The 22992-nt window shown below is 40.7% G+C and overlaps 1 protein-coding gene across 1 annotated transcript; it reads left to right on the top strand.

The window, feature by feature from the left end:
• Positions 1–894: 894 nt before the first annotated feature.
• On the top strand, positions 895–14414 carry CFAP97D2 (CFAP97 domain containing 2). Its single transcript, XM_075717022.1, has 6 exons — positions 895–987; positions 4654–4734; positions 7628–7746; positions 9610–9802; positions 10344–10518; positions 14320–14414. Exons 1-6 carry the CDS (start codon positions 895–897, stop codon positions 14412–14414), a joined length of 756 nt encoding a protein of 251 aa, XP_075573137.1.
• Positions 14415–22992: the final 8578 nt, after the last annotated feature.

Genomic DNA, 22992 nt, shown 5'->3' with positions numbered 1-22992 from the left:
CAGCTTCAGGATGCTCCGCACCACGAGGGCGGAAACATCAAATGAACAGTGTCAGTTCAAGCCCAGCTTTGGAGGAGGCCAAGCTGAGCTTGAATGAGGAGAAGCACTTTTTCGATTTTTGGGTGGGCCTGAGAAAACATCTTTGCCCATTCAGCTCCCTGCCAAACATGGCCTATGAAGAATGGAAGCCAAGATGTCTGTGTGTGAGAACCAGTGGTCAGCTTGGTAAATAACTAGCTTTTGCATGCCTGTTTGAGCTGTTGGTAACTCATTAGCAATGAGATGGCATGCAGATAAAGAGAGGTGAGAAGGCTATTAAAAACCAGAACTGTTCCGCTATCAACACATTTGCTGTAGCTTTTGAAAAGGGCATACTTATCAATGAAGAAAAATGTTTTAAACAAGTTATTGCAGTGCAGAAGATGACACCTCTCGCTGTGGGTTTGCTCAGAGCATGACCGAGGAATGCCATTCAATTCAAGGCTCAGCAAATATAGCCCATTATACAGTCCTTTGCATATTTATGGTAGTGTGCAAAGCATTATTAATAGCTTACACCACTGTCTTTCCTTCATCAGGGGGAGGTAGGTCTGGCTAGTGAAGTATAATTGGTAATCTATTTTATATATGAATAAAATGCTCTTTGGAATGCTTTGCTATAACATTCAGTTCTTGTTTGCTATTCGTTAAACATATTGTTTGAAATGCTACCACCAGCTATTCATTCTTTTTCAGAGCAGCGATGCCATGACAACCCCCACGTGACCGGCTGCAAACATACCGCAAGTCTCCAGGGCTTTGCTTTAGGAAAGGCTCAGACTGGTATTACTCATACTCTTTTTTTTTTTTTTTTTTTTAAAAGCCCAGATTCAGAGATACTTTATGTTGTGCAAGATGCATCGAGTCTACCAGCCAATTTTACCATGTGGCAACAAATATCTTCAGCTAAAATGGGACAAAGCAAAGTGTGAAGAACACAGGAAAAGGGTAGGTACAACGGTTCGATAAAGAGCAGAGGCCTTCACGGAAGAACAAGCTTACCCAAAAAGGCTACAGCATCTCTCTACTCGTTCTTAATACTGTTATGAAAGCTAGTGATCAGCAGTAAGGTACAAGAGACACATTTTAACAATATCCAGCAAATATAGGTATAGTATAGCTTTTGTGTCCATTTAGAGTTATCATAATGATGTTTGCGAAATTTAGATATGAAAAAGATTCAGTCAGTCATCTGCTCCAAATCAGTAATAATGCAGGACTGCTCCCTCCTGAAAACCCGTAAGTAGTGAATACCATCAGCGATGATTCAACTGTATTGCTACCTTAGGAAGATTGTATCACAATATAATTAGCTTTAATACGAAGAAATAGTTCTTCATTATTTCCAGACCGGGTCTGTTTCATTAACTGTATAAAAATATCTTCCTTCCTTCCTTCCTTCCATTGTTCCCGTAATTTGACTTGCAGGTGGAAAAAAGTTAAAGATGAGGTAGAGAATTGAATTTGACATATTTTTCTAACCAAATTGGCAATATTGAAATAAATAAATAAATTTCCTTCTGTGTGAATTAACCTCAGGAGGCTTGCTATTGTATATAAGCATGACTATTTAAACAGTGTCTCTTTTAAAGCAGGGAACTGATATTAGTGTAGATGAAATACTATTGGCATCCACTGTGCGTACAGAACTCTCCTTAGTTCACCACACAGAGTGCTTTATACATGCATTAAGGCATTCAGAGGCCAAGACCAGAGGTTAGATATTGTCATGATATATAGTGAAGAAATGTATTTATAGAGAAGAAAACATTTCCCACGACTCAACTGCTCTTGGATTAAACACAAATGTTAATTTCTGAGTGCAAGCAAAGAGAAAGAGTAACTATCATGTTGGGCAAAGATGGCTTAGAAGGTACTGAGTTTTGTTCCTTATTACAGGGTTCACACCCGGATCAAGCAGTGACTGACAAGGTCTCCAATGGCCAAAGAGCGGCCTTTTCAAGTGTCCCTGTGTTGTCATGCTGGCATGCTCCTAAATTCCCACACTAGTTGCCTGGAAATTTCACCGTGCCTTCCACTGGCATGAATTCAGGCTTGCTGCGGTGAACGCCAGCTACCAGGGCAGTGGTACCTGCGCACTGGGGTAACTGAAGGCAGCAGGGCAACGCAGCAGGTCGTCCTGAATGGCACAGCCCCCCACGGCACAGGCTTTTGCTCTGCCAAGAGAGACAGGGATTGCTCTGAGAAAATGTAAGGGCCTCTGCTTGATGATGTGCAGGTTTTGCATTGAAGGAGCTCACAAAAAAAAAAAAAAAACAAACCAAAACCACCAAAAACAGAGCAAGAGAAAAAGGGGAAAAATAGGGAGCAAGGAATGAAAAAAGGTAACATACAAAAAACCCAAAGGAGGTACACTTCTTGGAGAAGACCACTAAAAAGATGGCAATAGTTAGGAATAAGTTATAATTTTCTCCATGATGCAAATGTACAAAAAAAATGCCAGCATGTTTTTATGTACACAAGAGCAAATACTTCCAGTGTGAATAATTTTGTTATTTTCTTAATGGAAGAAAGGAATGGGGGAAAAAACCCAGGGTTACATCTCCTCTCTGCAACATTCTGTGTAGAATTAAATATAAAATGGCTCCAAAACGACCATGGCTCTGGAAAGTGCCACAACAGAGATTATGGTGGGCTTAAAAAATAGCAGGTTTTGCCTTTTACAGTTGTGCATATAAGGACAGAAGAGAAATCAATCATAACACTTTCCAGAAAATTAATTCCACAGAAGAAATGTTGTTTCTAAACCCACCCTTTGCTGTTCAAGTTTGAAACAGTTTGCATATCTATCAATTAAAATCAGTTTATTCTTCACACCAGTGATTTCTACTGACTGATACAGTAACAACCCTCTTTTACAAACTGCATGTCTTCTTAAGTTAGTTTTAAAATAACTTAATAGCACAATAATTTAAAGCACCTGAAGAAGCAGAGGAGATAGGAGCAGCAGAAGCCAAAACCACCCAAGCCCTCAGAGATTTACCAAGTTTAGTTCTGCTGTCCAGTAAAAATCAGCCACCTAACATGATGGGATCTAGAAAAGATTAAGATGAGCACTCTTATCTCCCCCTGAAATCAGCTGGAGTTGACAGCAGTCAGCCTCTTCTGGGATCCCACCTCCTCAGAGATGACTGGCACAAAAAAGCAGCTGAATGTTTTCACAAGAAGCCAAGCAGTTCAGCTGAATTTCAGACAAAACTAGAAACTGCTAAACATTGTCCCAGCCAATGCTGTAAATTATTCGCCCTGTTATAAAAGCAAGGAACCTGTCCTGGTAGTGTGCATGACAGGTCTGCCATCAAGGATTCGAGCCTGGTCCTCGGCTTATCACAAAGGTGGTACAGAAAGAGATATGGAAAACTCCTGCTGGACTCCGGCAGTGCTTTGGTCATGCCCTGCTGTGTGGGGCTTGCCTCGGTGCTGCGCCTGCTGCTCTTACCTGGCAGCCTCTTTTTTTAAATAGCAACTGTTTCTCTCTTCTTTCTACTTTTCATGGAGTAATGGTTTTAAACTAAAGAAGAATAGATTTAGACTAGACATAAGGAAGAAATTTTTTACGCTGAGGGTGGTGAAGCACTGGCACAGGTTGCCCAGAGAGGTGGTAGAGGCCCCATCCCTGGCAACATTCAAGGCCAGGTTGGACGGGGCTGTGAGCAACCTGATCTGGTTAAAGCTGTCCCTGCTCACTGCAGGGGGGTTGGGCTAGATGGCCTCTAAAGGTCCCTTCCAACCCAAAGCATTCTATGATTCTATGATTCTATATCACTGAGTCTGCCCGAGATGGAATGGTTCAAGTATGAGGCATGACAGAGGGAAAATTCATGGTCGTGGTGTTTTAACCAATCCAGTCTCAGTCCCTGCAGGACCCCAGTCAGAGAGAGTGGTGTCCCCTCTAAATCCTGTCTTGCTCCACTCACTCCCTGTTACCAGCTTTTCTTCCACGGGGTTTCTTCAGTCCAAGACAGCTCACAGATTATTCTTCTTCCTCATATATTGCATGGCTATTTAGGTCAGGATGGAGATAAATATTACTGTGCCACTGAACTACCAACTCCATTAGAATAATTAGATCCACAATTTGCTTTTGATGATCATACTAAAGTGCTAATAAGAAGAGGCCTGGGAATACTTTCAACACAAGAAGTCCTTTTCCAGTATTGCTGACCTCTTTCTGGCAGCATCCTAAATGTGCATCCCTTTGGAAGACCTGGCACAGCTTAGGAGAACCCAGGGCTTTCTTAGACTAGCCTTTTTATTTCTGCTGGATGCCTAATAAAAGCTGCCTGCCTTCTCGTAGGCAGTCTTTCCTGTATTGTAACATCAACACCACTGTAACCAGACTGTATGTATTTTTACAATTCTCCGACATAAAGAGCACTTTGCATCTCCAGCAGACTTTATAACTGCCTTGAACATTTTCATTTCCCACTACTCTTCTTCTGGGCAAGTCTGGCTTTGCTGATATAATGAATCATATGTTTAATACTGTTACTGCTGGATAACAAAACAGAACATGAGAACTAAAAGATTTCCCGTAATGATATGCAAGGGTATTTCCAGCAAAAATGGATAAACATGTCATTTCTATTGCAGATTCAGGCAGCAAAACCATTGGTGGACACAAGTGCCCCTGCAATATACAGCCACCTTCATCTGAAGTTAGGGAAGCTGAAGGTATAGTATTGGCTATTTCACTGAGCACTAGCATGCTTACCTTCACATCTCCTCTCAAAGAAAACAAAGGCACTACCAGATGGTCACAATTTCAGGGCCTTTTTTTTTCCTTCAGTGCAGTGATTGTTGCAACAGAGCTATCAGGATCCATGAATAGTGCACTCCCAGCAGCATTAAATAACTTATCTTTATGATTATTGATGAAATCAGAGCGCTTCAGATTAACAAGTGCTAAAGTGTTCAAATAGCCTCCTAAAAGGTACTTCTGCATGACCATGAAAAAAACATTGCAAATAACAAGAATAGCACAATCATTAAGATACACACAGAGCAATGAACTGAATAATAGGATGTTAACATATTCAAAGGACAAGAAATAACAATGGGTAGCCTTGACTGGCAGTTATCCTTCAAAATCTTACTGGTCCCAAGAGGCAAATTTTTATTAAAAGATGAGAGTGGAAAATAAATTGTTACCTAATTAACTCTGCTCACTAAAAGGAAACAACAACAATTGAAAAAAAACAAACGTGAGCACGGTAGAAAATACGTGCAACTAAACCCTGTCAAAGACTTAATTTCGAACACAGTGCCCCTCAGGCAATGGGAGCGTAGCCCATGTAAGGACTTCAGAATTAATTTCCTTAAAATTGTTTATCATCTCACTGTGCGACATAATCATCCCCAGGCACCTTAGAATCATTTCACTAGCAAAACAATTCATTTATTCTCCATACATAAAGTCATATGCTATATTAGGATGTGGATTCAATTGCTGCTGTTAATTTTTTCCTATTACTGTAAAAATAACACTGATAACATTCCCTTGAAAAGGAAATATTGCATACCTCCCCCCCCCCCCAACACACACACACAGATTAACAAAAAAAAACCACCAACAAGAACCCACTACTCTTAGGCATGTTCCTTTGAACTACAAGTCCTGATACCTGGAGGTGAGACTGTGGTCCTACTCTCTTTTTCATCCTCCTCCTTTCCAAACTGCTACAGAAAGAAAGGGGAAAGAAAAAAAAAAAACCCCACCAAAAACCCCTCTAATGTTGCAATCTTCTATTAACCAGTTCTTCTTTACAATCATCTTATCGCTCTCTACAACTACCTGAAAGGAGATTGTAGCGAGGTGGGTGTTGGTCTCTTCTCCCAAGTAGTTAGCAATAGGACAAGAGGAAATGGGCTTAAGCTGTGCCAGGGGAGGTTTAGGTTGGAAATTAGGAAAAATTTCTTTACAGAAAGGGTGGTCAAGAATTGGAACAGGCTGCCCAGAGAGGTGGTGGAGTCACCATCCCTGGAAGTGTTCAAAAAATGGGTAGATGTGGCACTTCGGGACATGGTTTAGTCTAGTCTACCCTTGATTGGTTTAGAGTAGACTTGGTTACTGGTTGGACTGGATGATCTTAAAGGTCTTTTCCAACCTAAACGATTCTATGATTCTATGATCATTCTCCTCAAGGTTATTCAGAGCCTGATGGGGTTACTTAGGGCACCAGTTTTAGGTACCTTTATACTATAGTGTGACCAGCATCTGACCCGCTTTGGTTCTGAACCCCAGCAAACAAGGCAGATGCACTGGATTCCCTACAGTAACTTGCTACTCTAACATTAGCCACCCAGAACTATCAGAGCTGGATGAGCAGGATTTCCTATTTGTTTTATACAGGATATGCAATATCTTTGGAGTGCCTAGAATCAAATATATATATATATATAAAAAAAAGGGGGGGGGGGAGCAGAAGGGTGAATTAGTATGCTCAAAACAATACTATTTCTTCATTGGTTCTGTTCTGAGAGGCTTTTGAGAACGAGATGTTGAAGTCCAGCTATGAAAAAGAATGCTTTCCCTGCTTTCCTCCATCCAGCCTTTCTCTGTTTTCCTCCAACTCTGCCCTGCTGGAGAAGGCATTCTTGGGATACAGTTAACTTTGAAAATAGTTTTTTCTCTTCACCTATTCCCCATTTCTTCCCAATCTTCACAATCACACTTTCAGCATGGATTTGTGTTCTTCAAATAACAATATGGTAACATTTTTTACAAATCAGACAATGCCTCAGGATATCCAAAGGGATTCTCCCTCCTCCACTGGACTCCTTCAATTTTCATCCCACTTTTTACACTAAGGTGTTTTGTCCATTATACAGTTAATTTCAGAGATTATTAATAATCTTCCATTCTAAAACTGAAGTTAAAGAAGCTTAAAATCATGCTAAGGATGAACAGAACTAGCTTATACTGCCTCATACATCTCTCTCCATTTGTTTGTCACACCCAGTTGCTGCTTCTCTTCTTACACTAGCCTGTAACCCCTCCAGGACAAAAATGGCCTGCAACTGGACCTAATCCAAATCTCACTGAAGTCAAACCACCATTTGATCAAATTACCATTTGATCCAAAGCCCACCAAAGACAACAGAAAGACTCCCATTGACTTCAGAGGAGCCTGGATAAGTCCCATCATGCGTTTGTACAGTGTCCATCACAATCCCAGATTTTGACAAGAGACTATGAAGGCTGCTGGAGACACACAAGATAATGAAGATCCTGGAATATACATGGACAAATATTTATAGAAATTCTGCTTACACTGATGAAATGCATTTGCTAATCACACAGGCTGCTGCTGTGGTTGCAGGAAAGTGTTTCAGGGCCAAATTCACAGCATTGCAAAGGGCTTTCTCTCCCTGCATCACCATTAAAATGGTGCAACAAAGGGTTCTCTCAACACTAGCACAGAGTTTTACCTGATCAGTGTCTGTTCATGCTCTGTGTAGAGAAGGGGACAGCAATTGTGAACACCCTCTTAGGTGTCCGTGATACTGCTGCTTGCTCTGGCCTTGTAAAAACAAAAGCATTTCTTTATCCCTTCTGTATGCAAAGTTCGAGGAAGACCGACTTTCTGCCATCAAAAGAGACAACCATTTGCTGCTGGAGAAGATGTCCTGCATCATGAGAACAAAGGGACAAATCGACAACAAAAATGACTATAAGGCCAAAAGGTAACATCAGCAGCACTATTTCTATGTAGTTATCAAGTTACCTTCCCAGTGACAAACATAGCTAAGGATAAACTGCTCCATGAGGACACATATTTTAAAAGGCAGCCTAAGGTATAATCAGCACTTCAGAAAGCCATTTGCTTGCCCTGTCACATGAAATCCAATGCCTGGTCATTTTCGTCCTACCCTCTGTTGAAGAGAAGATGGCTTTAAATTAGTTTTTCAGTTTAATAACTGAGGGAATGAAAAAAAAAGAGAGGGGGGAACATTGCCCTACTTTAAGGAAATAAATGAAGCAAACCTATTATCTCTCAGCAAAGCTGTTGTTCCTGCTAAGTGAGTCATTGCTGCTGACTTTGCCAGTTGTTCCTACAGACACTGCCGGAAAGAGGGAGATCCAAAGCTTAGAGATGAAATAAAGACAGAGCAAAAAATAGAATTAAAACTAAAAAGAAAAGTGGAGCAGGAAGCAGGCAGAAGTGAAAATATAATTTACTGCCCAAAGGAGACCAAGCAAAATATGCCTTGAGAATTTCTCACTAGAGAGAACCACCTTACATATTTTTGATTCAGAAAGAAATTCACACCCCAAATAGGGCACAGCAAGCCAGTCAACAGCAGGGACAGGCTTTTGAAGTGAATTGTTTGTGTAACTCAGGTGGCGGTTGCTACCCCCTGTGATTCATTTACAGACAGACTACTTCATGACAGACTGACTGCTCATCAGGCACTAAAGTGTCTCCAGACAGCAAAATGCAGCTCAGGTGCAGGTGACCTAGGTAGAATTCGCTACATGTCACTGTGACGAATATCCTGACATTTGCACAGTTCCTTGGGAAGACAGAAATTATCTGAAACAGAGATGGTCATGTCCACATCATGCAAATCCACACCATAGCACTTATGCCTTGTCACTAGTGAATAACACCCAGATCAGTGCAGGTATCAACAAACACCAGTTAACTCCGCTGCTGAAGGTGTGATTCCACAAGATATGAAAGGAGCAGAGCATGGCCCCCCCTTTTCATCCCATCTCTCCCTTCCTGACCCAAGTAGCAAACTCTTGTTGTTTTCTTTGGATCAACTCTGGTTTTCATCAAACCTCTCCATTAGCTAATTAAACTTGAGACAGCAGCAGAAAACTAACCCAACAAAACCAAACAAACCTGGGTAGTTTTTCTGCCACTTTCTGCGAAGTGATGAATTACAGGGCTGGTGCAAGGGGTGGAGAAGACCACACAGCTGGGAGCAGTGGGGAGATAAGCAGGGGAAGGAAAAGAGCAAGTCCTTCCTTTTTTGGTGGCAGGAGGCTGCTATGAGATCAGCTCAACTGCCTGGGAAATTACAGTCTAAGAAATCACAGAAAGTTTCCAAGGCATTTGAAGCAGTATGCTTGTCTCCGCTATCTTCATGCTTTCCAACTCGGTACATCAGGTTTGTGCCCAAAACAGACGTATAAACCAAAGTAACTGAAACAGATCATTAAGGATTCTCAGACACTGGCCATGCCCTTACCTACAGTACCGCACTACAGCAATTCCAAGACTGGAGGGGTGGCATTAATCCAAGATAAAACTAGCATTTTTCCTCTTGTAAAATGTACCAAACCTCCATATAGGCAGGGCTGCATTTGGAAGATACTGAACAAAGACTATCCTCTTAGGAAGGACAAAAGGATTGGGTTGCAAGGGCTGGTTAATGCAGATGAAGGAGGAGTAAGTCCCTGTAGGAGAGGTATAAAACCTTAGGTGAATTTTCCCCTGACACAAGATTGACAGATATTTCACATTCTGGGTTCCCAGGTGTGGGAGCATGAACAAGCGTGAAGAAGTTTGATTCTGCTTATGTGGTTTTCCTCTCTAGTTTAAATGGAGAAAAACGAAAGCAGGAGCTGCGGAGAGTAAACCAGGAGAACCGCGCCATTCTGGATAGAATTACAAAGTCCCAGCCTCAGTATCAAGTTCAGCGATGGCATGAGGATTGGCAACGAGCTGAAAAATACATGGCCAACATTGCGAGATATCCTCGTGGGCAGTGTAAATCACAGAGCCGAAAGGTAGCCCTGAACTTCTGTTCTTTCCTTCCTGGTTATTTCTAGATTGGAACTGCTTGTAGAGTGCATTTTGCTGTGCTTTTGTGCTGGGGATTAACTGCACGTGGCAGCCAGGCACGCAATTAACAGCCTTTCATTTACACAGCCACTCTTATCAAATGAATCCCAGAGCGCTCTTCAGACTTTATTAGGTGATTTGTAAGTGCTGTAGTTTCTACAATCAGACTGTCCACCATGGAGAGATGGTGCTCTCAGAAATAAATCTAAAAATAATTTTTAAAAAAAAAAAAAAAAAAAAAGAAGCAATGACTTACCAGTTCTCTAAGAGAAACAGCCAAACACTGCAGCAACATTTAAGGTGACCTAGTAGGCATATGCATTGAGGGCTCCAAAACCAACACTGACTATTCTGTGCAAAGTAGCCAGCTTTTTATTTTCATTAGTAACAAAGGTAAAGAAAACAACAACAAGAGAGCTATATGAGGTACTAACAAGCTTTCCCAGAGGAAGAAAATTGACTGTCTTTAATCTTTCTGTGTCCAAGCTGCCTGGCTTTGAGCCCGCTAACTCACAAGGTGCCAACTTTCCTCCCAAACAAACCAGAGGGAAGCTGCAGCAGTGCCCACCAGGCAGGGAGCTGGCATCAGCTCTGCCTTTACCCATCCTTCCTATCACCTTGGGCTGCTGGGCCTCCATGGTCCTGTGTCTTGATTTGGAAGGTATGCCCTCTGTCATGCGAGTCTGACTCAATATATATGGGTGTGGCTCAGCCCCCATATTCACTACCTTACTGATTACCTCTAGCCTGATGCCACTGAAATAAATCTTTTTGAAGACTATAGTTTCTGAACATCCATAAAAAGGTTTTCAAAGGTGTAGCTCATCCAAATCTATCCAAGTCTTTGGAGGACAGTAAGTAGTATGTCTTTTATCCCACGACTATCCTTTTGCCAAACCTTTAGTCCCAGTTCTAATGCCAGAGGATTTGCTCAGGAGAGGCAAAACACTCAAAAGAAAAAACAACAAAAATTGTGGCACTGTAAATAAGAAACAGAACCTCTCACCAACTTCTGTCCAGAGACCACTCTTGAATACACCTATATCATTTTTAATAAAGATTTCCAAAACTATTTAGCCTGAGGCAGAAAGCAAGTATAGAAATCTTCAACCCAAACAGTGAAGACTTGACAAAGAAATAAGCAACTAAAAGAGAGGCTTCTACAATGGAAAATATTAGGCAGCTTTAATTACTGTGGAAGTATCATTACAAACCAAAGAATTATATTTAAAATAGTAAGGTTGTAAAACCAGGTGCTCCATAATCAGAAAGTACCAAAATTATGGCTGTAAGATATTTTTCAGGTTCACCAACTTTTGATTTTGGCAGATTTTTATAAATGCATAAACAAATTCTCATAGAGAACTAAATACATCCTGCAACCTTCCCCCCATCAACTGTTAAGTCTGTGCTCCATAATTAATAGGTACTGGAACACCTGTAAGAAGTAGTCACTAGAAAACACTTTTTTCTCCAGAATCCAATCTCCAGTCTCCAGAATCAAGGCAGTGACAGGTTCTTTATTTTACATACATTTATATTGATTTCTCTCTTTTGTGGCAGGAAGAGCAATTTAAAAAGAAAACGTCTAAACAAGACAGAAAAAGAGAAAAGCAACTAAAAGAGGAAGGTGTGAAGAATATGATGAAGGAAAAAGAAAGAGAACATGTCCATCATGGAAAGGGAAAGAACAACTAGAACAAGACAGAGTTCCAGAAATAGCATTATACCAGTAGTCTCCTGTGAAAGCGATTTAGGAAGTAGCAAAGGTCTCTTACTCCCTCTTGGATAACTATAGCATTTGGAAATTTTGCTGTCCTCAGCCTTCTGCTTTGCCCTTATTCTGGAAGTCACTCCTTTCCTGGCGTAGTGGACCAGCAGAATGTGGGGTTGCGAGCCCATTTTGTGATTGCAACCCTATGCCTCAGCATGCTTTGATTTCTGTATTTTAAGTTAAAATACTGCTGTTCCTATGCAGGTGATAACTTCCAGCATCGGAAAAGACTGGACTTGTGAGGGTGGTAACCTTTTCAGCTACTTAGCTAAACGCAGCAAAAATTGTAAGCAGAACTCCAGAATGAGCTGGGGTGCCTGGGAGAATCAGGTGGAAGGACTCATATGGTTTAGGATCTAGGGGTTAAGTATTCTGTAAGAGTGTGAAAGTTAAAGCACCATGTCTTCAGTATAGTGAAAAAAGCATAAAGCAAAATGGCATAAAAGCCATTTCCCTTATAATTACCAGCCAAAATCCTCTGAGTTTATAACAGCTAGCAAAGAAGGAACCAAACTGGGAAAAGGACTGTAAGCGAGCAACCGAAGCATAGCTAATTGATCTGATTAAGATTTGGGCTTTTTTCCCACATGACAATTTTCATCTCAGTATCCAAGGTCTCCCCAGTGAGGACCCATTTGGCCAACAGTAAATACTTCAGAGTGAGGGTTTTGGAAAGGCTTCAGAGGCTCTCTAACGCCTCTGAGCCACTTGCTACAAATGAGGGAGAGTGCTTGGTGGACCAATGCTGTCCCAGCACAGCAACACTTCCTTCTTTACTCATGATTTTATGCATTTTTTGTGTCAGTCACAGCAATTGCATTCACAGAGCCAAAATACTGAAAATACATAAAATTTGTTTCTAGCTTCCCATTTAATGGGATTTAGCAGCTTGAAACAAGGAGAAACAGCACCATGTGACCCATCAGCTCTCTGCATGTTATAGTCTACCACTCTTTTAGACCATCATTGATCTACAGTTCAGGGGGCAGACACTCCTGTTCTGAAACGCATATTCTGTATTACTTGTTTTTTTAATTACACTTCTTAGAAAGAAAATGTGTCTTAAAATCACAAACTGATCTTAGCATAGCCAAGCAAAGTAGAATCAGTTCTCTCGGAAGAGGTATGAATTGAAACCAAGCATTGAACCAATATCAGCTCTTGCTTTATCTGAAGTAGAATTTCATCTGTAATCATTTTGGAGGGTGCCATCTTTCCAAGTAGATGCCCCAGCAATAACTATTTACTTCCTGGCACTTAGAAATGCTTTCTAAGACATTTTCTCCTTTCTCATTTGCAAATACGGTTCAGTGAATAACCCTTGAAGTGCTAATGATGAAAACTTATTTTCTGAAGCACAGAAACTCTAAAATACAAGACTATGTCTTTACAGTACCGAACTGAGGGTAGAAATAACAGCTACCATAACCACCAACACTCCAGTACTTCAGTGACTCTGCCATACGACTGCGAACTCCTGGCTTCAGAAAATTCACGGCTTCCCAGGGCAGGATCCCCAAACCTACCACGCTAGAGAGAAAAGCTTTGTCTCAGTGCCTTGGTCAAGAATGAAAAAGGATTCTTGTTTGCCCAAAGCAACAGTGGGACTGGCCTGATGTGCTGTGGCAATATACGTCCTAGAGTGCATTGAGTATGCCCAGATCCAACGTACGGGGATGTGACCCTCATGCAGTGGTCAGCCACAGGGCTCCATGGCTGCTTGGAGGTCATCTTAAGCCACCAGCCATGACAGGAGAGTGCCAGGACAAACTCAGCCTTTGTTGTGCGCCTCTGTTACATCAATCACATCAGGCAAGCACACATCAACTCCTCCCTCCAACGGTAGCTCATTTCTAAAAGAAACATTAGGCACCCTTTAAATAAGAGCCAAAAAGACAGTAATTTAATGAACCAAAACTTCCCTCACTATCAGAAGGAAGGCACCAGCTTGACTTTAACAGCAGTTTGATTTTTTAATGACAATGTCCTGTGCCCTTACAGCTGAAGTCAAACACCCCTGAAGTGCCTCACTTCACGTGGTTCCAGGCTGGATCATCAGGGCACTCTGTAAGGGGCAAGCTATCCTTGACAAGTTGTATCGCTGAACCAAATAAGATTCTTGTTTCCTTTTCTTCTTTCAAAGCTTTGGGTTGAGGTGATAATAACCTAAAATGTTTGACAGTTGCCTTATAATTAAGTAGAAATGTTACTCTCTTCAAATCCCTGGCTCCAAAGTTAAAACACTTTGCTACTGAAACACTGGTATGATTACAAGCTAAATACTTGAAACAAAAGAGAACTAAAGTCCCACTACAAAAAAGTGTTAAGAGTTACAGGAAATGTTAATCTGTGGGTCAAATTCTGCTTCCATTTTCACTGTTGTAAATCCAGGCTAGCAGCCTTATCTTTACTGCAATTGCTGTGGATATAATAACCTTACATTAAGAAACCATGTCAAAAGAAAACTCGTGATGACGTTTTAAAGATGGCTGGACTGAGCTTAACTACCAGCTCACTGCCATGGAAAACAAGAAGTCACTCTCCCCTTTTTACCCCTCTCCTTGCGCCCCTCTTCCATTCTGTTTGTCTTACACTTGTGCTCTCTAAACCTTGAGCAAGACCAGCTCCAGGATAAAAATCACAAAGGAAAACTTTTTTCCTTTTTTGTTTTGTTTTGTTTTGTTTTAGAGAGGAGACTAGTTTTCCAGTGGGTTAATGAGTTGAATCAGTTTATTGAAGGTGAATTTAAGATTAAGACCATAGCTGATGCAAGGAAGAAGTAAAGCCACATATTCCTTCGGTAAAGTGGAAAAATGGTTACTCACTGCCTGGCAGCATTTAACACCAAAATAGCTCTCCTAAGGGGTCAATAGAAACACATGGAGCCCAGCAAAACAGTTGCAACTCAATAATCCATGTTGGTTACCATGGAAAAATTATTAATATAGACACAATCAGGGTTTGTCCAAGTTAGGAATGACTAATCTGGTATTCACACTCTCTCCCCTCCCCCCTCCTTTTAACTGGACAAACACCAAGTATGAGTGTATTCATTTTATTATTTCTTTATGATTACCACAATAAAAGGAATATTACTTAAATAGTCTTGAATTATTAGAGTTTGGTTTCTTTTTTTTCTTTTAAACATGGTGGGTTTATGATTTCAGGAGAAAACTATTCACCTGGATATCCAGGTCCTGAGTTTAAGCAAGAATGATGAGTTGAAACCATATTGCCTACAGTTTAAAAAAAATAAATAAATAGATCAGGCTTTCAAAAAATGTTGCACTTTTTTTATTGCATTAAAAGTTGTGCAACTGAAATCAGAATTGTGAATTTTGCTTTGTAGTTCCAGAACAGGCAGGGTTCATGTTTTCAAGTTTTTCTTTGCTCTTACAAAGTTAAGAAACCTTCTTTTGAAGGGTTTTCACTTGATGCCCCAGCAGGAACTTGATTTTTTAAAAAAAAAAAGAGAGAGAGAGAGGGAGGGAGAGAGAGATAGAGAGATACCACAAAAATTGTAATAAAACTGTAACAGTGAGGATTTTTGTTCCTTCCCAACACTCATGTTTGACTCTTCTTGCTAACCTCACTGAAGTCAGCTTAATTGCTCTATGTTTTAAATGTGTTTCTAAAATAAAAGGTAGGGTTTATTTAGAAGGAACGTAGTATGTGTATTAACACACTTAACTTGTATGTGTTTAAAAACTAAATCAGCACAAAAGCAGTGCAAAGAAAGCAGCACGGTCATGCAGAAACAACTAGAGGTTACCAGGACAGAATACAGCATGGTGGTTTGTTTAAATGTGTGGTTTACACTGCTGAGTTGTCCCTTCAGAATTAAAATGCATTTATCCTCCGTACACCCTACTGTGAAGGACGGAAACGCTACCTCCGACACAGATACAAGGAACGCTGGCATAAGAGCTACTGTCACATTAGTCAGAGGGTTATATTTGCACCTGACTCCAAACTCACCATTCATACCTACTTCTTAAAGATCAATTTACATTTCAGGACAAACCAACTCGATTGCCAAGCAAAGCAGCTCAAGTATAAGAAGAGTTTGAACTCTACTCTTAAATATAAATTTAACTCTCCCCAGCCACTTCTGCAAATGCAAGCACGTTTACTTGAGTCTGCACACAGATAACCACTGAGTTCGAGGTCCAGGTTCACAAGTCAGTGAGAGGTTGGTGCTCAAAATATCATGTGTGGATGTCACTTCCTTGCCAACATGAGGCCCAGTTATTCTGTTGCTTTTCTACAGAAGAAAAGTCAGAGTCTGAACAAACATATGAACCACAATGTGTGGAAGCACTGGAGTTTGTTGGGCTACAGGAAGACACTGCGTAATTTGTCATCCTGAAGGACTGTTACAGCTCTCCAATTTACAAGCTAGCTTCTACTGGGACTTTGCAAACCATATCTGTAAAACCATACATGGGGGAAGACCAGAAGAAAGAATATCCCCAGGGTGGGAAAGAAGGAGCCTACAGGAAGGAAGATGGAGGTATGGTGGTTGCTGTGCTACTGTGTCAGAGGGTCAGGTAATGAAAAACCTCCATGCCTGCTGTTGTTCCAGCCCTCACGCATCATTTCTAGCTGGAGCAGCCAAAGAAAAGTTAAATGAGGAAGGAAAGCTGGAATGGAACATCCTGGTCACCTCCACATCCGGCACCGTCCTCTATTTCCTTATTAGCCAAATATAACCCAGATTTATTTCACTGTGGTATTTTCTTTTGAATCAGCAGCTTCTTTATTTTTTAATTAAAGCAAATCTTGCCAAAGCTGTAGGAAAACATACAAGCTCAAGAACAAGGGTAGTGATTACTGCAGTTATTCATGTATGTAGAAGTGATCTATTACCACCTCCTAGCAATTCGCCTATCTGAAAAAAAGAACAAAAAGGAGGTAATATTACCAAAACCATAAGGAAATAATAATTTTCTTATAAATATATATTTAAATGATGCTGAAATCTTTCTTCAGCCTACAGAAGCTTGACATTTACATACATTGTTAAAGGAATAGAAGAAAAACCTTCTTCTTTGGTAAAAACAGAGATGCAACTCGTGAAGTGAATGCAGCCTGTGAAGTGAATTACAGCTACCTTCCTGCAGTGTTTTCTTGTAACATTTTTGAGACCTTTAAGAATTGGACATAAGGAATCCAGAAAGAGATGAGAAAGATTTTTTGTTCTTACCTCTTTCTTTGATGCCCACAACCAACAGAAAATTAATTTTACATTCTGCATCAACCAGCAAATTTTGAGTCTCATTTCAATTTTAAAACTCATACTTTTCTTCATGAATTAAATATGGCACCTAGTAATACAATCACTACAGTAAGGCTGGAATTTTAGTTCCAATAATACATTGATTAAACTCTGCCCTCAAGAGTTTCAGTTTTCAGTATGACAAAGGTTGCTTTGATTATATCACATCTGCATTATCTATGTATTAGGGTTTAAGCACGGTGCTGTGATTTGGAAGGCATGTGGAATCGTGCCTGTCATATATAATCTATACGCATACGCACAAATTAAAGCCCATTGAGCTGGATTCCCTGGTGCCTCCCTGGAGCTCAGCTGGCATAGCTACACTGAAAATTGGTCCCATTATCAGGAGACAGACAATCACTTCTCGCCTCTGCCTTCCCCACCCCCTCCAGTTGTCCTTCATGGGGCCGTTCGCTGCATCGTTTGTGCACTGCCAGTGCTTTGTTGCGGGGACTGCAGCCTTTGAATTGCTCCTGCCACTTTGCTAACACCGCCAGAAACAGAAGCTTTTGCTGAACAGCATATTATTGATAACTGGTTTAATTTGGGTCTCCCTATCTCTGCCAGGCTTCCATGCAACAGAAGCATGCAAAGCAAACCTGGCTGGGCTCTTTTAATGGTCTACATAGGACAAGCTTAATTTCACTTCTGGGCTCCTTAGCTTGAAGCTTAGCACAAATTAAAATGTATATTAACAGATTACAGTGCAAGAAAGTGTGGTCTTAACCAAGCATAGCTTGCATCTTCCTGAGGACAACACGACTTGGATTTTGGGCCAACTGCTGGGGACTTCTACACAGCAAATGGGGTGCAGCTGTACCTTGGACACACTTACATAAACACCTGTGAAAACCCACTATGAAAGACAAGCAAAGAGGGTATAAACCATCAGGAAATATTGGTTACCCACTAGTCAGAGTTCCTGCAGCTTTTCTACTTTGTCTTTTGCAGCAGTTCGGTCTCCTTTTTAGTGAGCATATTTGTACATCCTTGAAAGCAAGCTTCTTGCGTGAAGTTCAAATTACTTCATCTTTGCTGCTATTTTAACCTGAGTTAGTTAGCTTTGGTTAACTGATTTGAGTTAGAGCTTAGACTTCTCAAGTGTTTTGCAGTGCATCCTAAATCACACTTCTAGAACGTATTAGCAGCCATTGGCTAAAGCATTTCAACATCACAGCTACATCCTAAGCTAGACAAAACACGGCTGATTGATAGATTAAACAACATGAGAAGACACACAGGTTGGGAGACACACAGTAAGAATACAGACCACCTGACTGGTTCAAATTCATTGTCAGTGCAGATATACACCGAGTCAGCTCTCTGTCCATAGGATTATGTTAGAGCATCAGCTGAAGTGAGCCTTACCTCAGCCGTGAAAAATCAAAGTGATATTTGCAAACCTGTGACAGCATCAGCTAAAAAAAGTATAAAACACAGATCACATTCTAATGCTAGTCATGAAAACCTGTGAAAGTTTGCAAATCTTCAGATATGGGTAAAAAGATTTCTCTCCACCTTTGCTGGAAAATATCAGACAAACAAAATTCCAGCAAATGGGTGCAAGTGCATAAGGCTAGTCTGGACTTGAATCAAGATTGATTTCAAGTACACTAGAGATCCGATCTGAATGTTTTGCACAACTCATTTCAGGCTTTGATTTTGTGAGCTGAAGGCAAGAGCCCATTTCCTCTATGCTGAGTGCAACTAATAACAGCTGTAAAATGGAGCTGGCTGCCTGACAGGGCATAATACTTTTATCCTCTGACCTTTCTGAGAAAAGGACCAGGGTTGGCATAGATGCACACTTGCACATTTTTTCCATCATATAACATACTATCCTAATGCAACTAATTATTACACTGTAAACACAATTTTATTTTGACGTTTTTCACTTGTCACAATGATAAACACCTTCTGCTACTCAGTTTGTAAATATACACACTTTTTAAAAATCTTGCTTGTAATTGGGTCTTCTTATAAGAAGAATAGTATTTTGCATGCTATGTTATCTCCAATACCAGAGGTAGACATTAGAGTTCAACATATTTGGTCTGCATGTTCTGTGCAATGAACATGCTCACTACAAGATACATGGCCTACATGCCAAACCCACCTGGAAGTTGGGGGAAAAAAAAAATCTCAGATTTGGAAGTTTAAATTAGGTGCCCCAATAAAATATCCTCTTTTCAAAGGCACCCAGCATTTTCAGATGGAAAGAAAACAAACAAACAAAAAAAAATCAAGCCTTCTTTTGCTGGCTGTCTAAATATGGTTCTATATCTTAATTAGATAATCAAATTTGAATTAAGATGTTTGCCTCCATTTTAAAAGTGTTGTTCATCTGACCACACTTGTAATGGTAAAGCAGCTCAAGCCACTAAAATCAGAGGGTGGGATAATTGTATTAGGTTAAAGCATGCAAAGGACTTGACTTTACAAGCCCTTCATATACAAAACTCCCACTGCCTGCAGGATCAGGGACTTACATGGAGATCAGAGGCCTTCCTAGTTCTTTCAGTTCTGTTTTTTCATGCTGGAAGAGCTAGGTTGCCATCTGGCACTGCCTTGCAGCAGCTGCACAAAATAAACTTAAGCAAACATATTGGCACTGGTGTGATTAACAATTAGAGGGGGGCAAGTACTGCATTTTAATTTATCTGAACAAAAGCTCATGGGGAGTCCACATCTCTGAGTACATGTCATGTCCCGCCTTTTCAGCTCTAGAATTTATTCTTCAGCTTCAGTGGTCTGGAGAAGGCTTCATCCAAATTACTGTTCCTGAGCATATTTTGGGTTAAACTATTAAGATTAAACTTTTTCTCTTAAACTGCGCGTAGTCCAGTGAACCTGAATATCTCTCTCTCTCTCACGATAAAAGCTCTTTTGATAAGTTCAGTAAAACACTTGGATTTTTCTAGTTTATTTGAATTCACTAGTACTTTTAAAGCTACCTCCCCCCCCAACTCCCACAATAAGCCTTTCTGTTTAACTTGAAATACAATTTGGCTTAACTATGCAATTGAAGAAATAAACTTATTTGCACAGAAGAAAGCAATATACAGTTTACAAGTTGGAAAAGGTATTTTGATGACCTTAGAAAGACTGGGAAATTACTAAGTATAGTCATATTTTCCACAAAAGTGACAGATCTTTGCAGATTTTCCCTTGTGTCCCTTGGAACACATGTTGAGCAAATCTCTTGAATAGAGGAGGAAAAGACAGTTTTCTCTTTACACCACAGAAATATGTTCCTTCTAGGCTCCAGATGAGGAATTTTTACCCCATGGAAGTGAAATGCATAGCTCTTTTAAAGCCCAGCTACTTGTGACTTGCTTGCAGAGAGTGACCATATTAATTTGTCTGTGGTGAACATGTGAAGTTCTAGGAAGTGGTTTTCAAATCCTTGGTTTCCGCAAGGCCAAACAATTCAACTTAGTTGTGTCCATTAAAACTGAAAGCCCAGACACCAGACTGAGTTCATTCAGAAAAGAGCACAGGCTATTTAGATTTGAGACATCAGACAGGAAGACAGAGAAAGCTTCCCCATGTGCGTGGTTTTGTGTTTAGACAAGGTTACCAATTCTACTCCTTTCATGTCTCACCCTGTTGCTTTGGGGATTAAACTACCACAACTGCACACATGCACTGATCATCATCCGTGATTCTTGTGCAGAGTAACCCTGCTCTGTATGCACAATGAAACCATTATCCCAGGCACATCAGACTCTACTCACTCATGGTAACTGACACATTTTGGACACTTGGAGTTACCGTGCTTACTCAGAGCAAATATATGTCCTTGAAAGTAAGCCTGGAGTACCTTGAACATGCATGAGGCCTAATACCCATCCACAATCAACATCACAAGTGCAATAAGTCTCACAAGTTCCTACCACACTGTTGAACAGAAACATAAGCAAGCATGTTAGCTGTGCCTGCGTCCTGGGTGTCCAAGCAATTTATCCTGCCTGTAGAAAATGCTGCCAGAAGTGCTGTGGGTCAGGGTCTCCCTCCTAACAAGGAACACAAGAAAATGGAGCATCTCTGAGCAGGTCCTGCCTCCCAGACCTTTGGGTCAGTTTGTGATAACCTGGACACAGGAGAGAGTAAGTTACAGTTTGGTCCAATGAGCCACATCAAGCTCAGTGAGATCCCCTTTTCTCAGCCTCAGTCCTTTCCTATCAGCCGCTGCCAGGCAGGAGGGGTGGAAACAGAACAGCATGCAGAAACTGGTTCTATGGCAGCTGCAAGCTTTCCTCCTCCAGGGGAATTGCTTACTGGCCATTTCCAAGCACAATTCAATCCCCTGCATCAACTGAAAAATGACGTCTGATAAACTAGAGAAAGTTGGTGATGAGAGACAGAACCTGGGACCCCTCTGCAAGTTGCTCCTTAGCTGCACAGGCCCTCCCTCCAGCCATAACCTTCTGGATATATAAGATCTCGAAGCAGGTTTTGATCAAGGTCCAGGTAGATATGAAGATTTGTATGCGCCATTAGGTCAGTTGAATGACATCCAATTGAGAAGTCAACAGGTGCTGGCTTTGCCAGAATCAATGGGAGACAGAATGCATGCCAAAGGTGAGTCAGTTAGCAAAAATCAAGTATGTAACAGTAACACACATCAAGACCGGTTTGCTGTGCTACCAAAAGAGTGCATTAATCTAGAGGCTAGAACGATCAAGCCAGCAGTTAGGAAAAAAGTACCTCTTAAGACTCATGCCACTTACATTCTTACAGCTAGCATCCAAATAACCGATCACATTTAATCACGAAGAAACACGTTGCTACTGCCTGAGGCAAGCGTAGAATCTACTAGGGAAACAAATGGGAACAAATGAGATATTAAGCCTGAACTTGACGAGCAACATTCCAGTTCCTGCCATATTTTTCGGTGAGGTGTGTATTAGGAAGGCAGATTATTCTATGGAATAATTCACTTTTCTGTGAAATTTATCTAACTGTCACAGAGTGCAACCCAAAAGATCAGGACAGGATGTATATCTCTGGCCTTTGAAGTACAGGTAAGATGATCTAGGTTAATACACTGAAGAACACAGCTCAGGGTCTCTCTGACTTCTCTTTTTTATTTATTTTGGTAGAAAGGGATGAGGAGGTATGTATACACATGTGCATATCTCTTATCTCCTTGCAAGTATTGAGAGCTAGGATAAATTGAGAAATACCACAGGTGGATATGAAATGAAGCAATTTTAAAAGTGTGTTAACACAATGCTCATGAGACTTGCTTTGAAAGAAGATGTTGTACAAGAACATGGTACTTATTCTTAGCCCAGGAAAAATTTCACCTGTGGTACAAGCGCTTTTGTTATCAATATGAGTAATGAAGTATGCTGACATTTTCTTCACCAGCTCATAGAGAGATTCTAATAAAACAACCTGAATCATTCCTACAGTAAAGGCAGACAGTCATCACAGCTACAATAATGTTACTTCTTTTTTCTAAAAGCAGTGAAAAAGTATCCTCAGTTTGTGCGAGTGCAGTGAATTAAATTGCTAAGGGATTACAGACTAGCAGCATTTCCAGGACCAAATTATTACACATACCTCCATTCACTCTAGAAGGTCCCTGGGCAACTCTTCCATCTCCTTCCTGTCTATGGTGAGAGCTCAGTGTATTTCGCCCTCCTCCTTGTCATATTTATTTCTCTCAACATTGTTGGTTTTTTCCTGTCTGAAGGTAAGTCATTCACAGTGTTACCACATAAAATTCTGAGCACAGTTAAGGGTTCTGTAAGCCATCCATCAAAACAAGGTTTTTGCTCTGCAGACATTTGTGGAAGTGCTTGAAGCTGTGATTGCCTGCATCTCATTTCCAGTCTCTAATCCCCAAACCATTACAGTTCTGCCCACTGATGCCTAAAACATTCCCTAAAATATTTGCATTGATTGGATATAGCTTTTAAAAACTAATACATCCAAGCTAACAGACAGATGACAATAACTGTGTTGCCTCACAACCCTGACCAGCAAACAAAATAGAGGCATCATAGCAAAGCCTTGCTCTAACTAGTTTGCCACAGTTTCAGCTTTCCTCATAGCAACAATCATAGATT

This window comes from Pelecanus crispus, chromosome 1, assembly GCF_030463565.1.
Source record: "Pelecanus crispus isolate bPelCri1 chromosome 1, bPelCri1.pri, whole genome shotgun sequence".
Classification (NCBI taxonomy): Eukaryota; Metazoa; Chordata; class Aves; order Pelecaniformes; family Pelecanidae; genus Pelecanus; species Pelecanus crispus.
Note: the sequence above shows the minus strand (reverse complement) of the source record. Positions and strands in the feature narration are given on the sequence as shown.

Bases quoted from the DNA above. Each gene is read 5' to 3' on its own strand.
- CFAP97D2 (XM_075717022.1), top strand. From the start codon at position 895: ATGCATCGAGTCTACCAGCCAATTTTACCATGTGGCAACAAATATCTT. The intron at 4,735-7,627 runs GTATAGTATTGG...CTGTATGCAAAG, and splicing joins TGAAGTTAGGGAAGCTGAAG to TTCGAGGAAGACCGACTTTC. The intron at 9,803-10,343 runs GTAGCCCTGAAC...TCTGTGTCCAAG, and splicing joins GTAAATCACAGAGCCGAAAG to CTGCCTGGCTTTGAGCCCGC.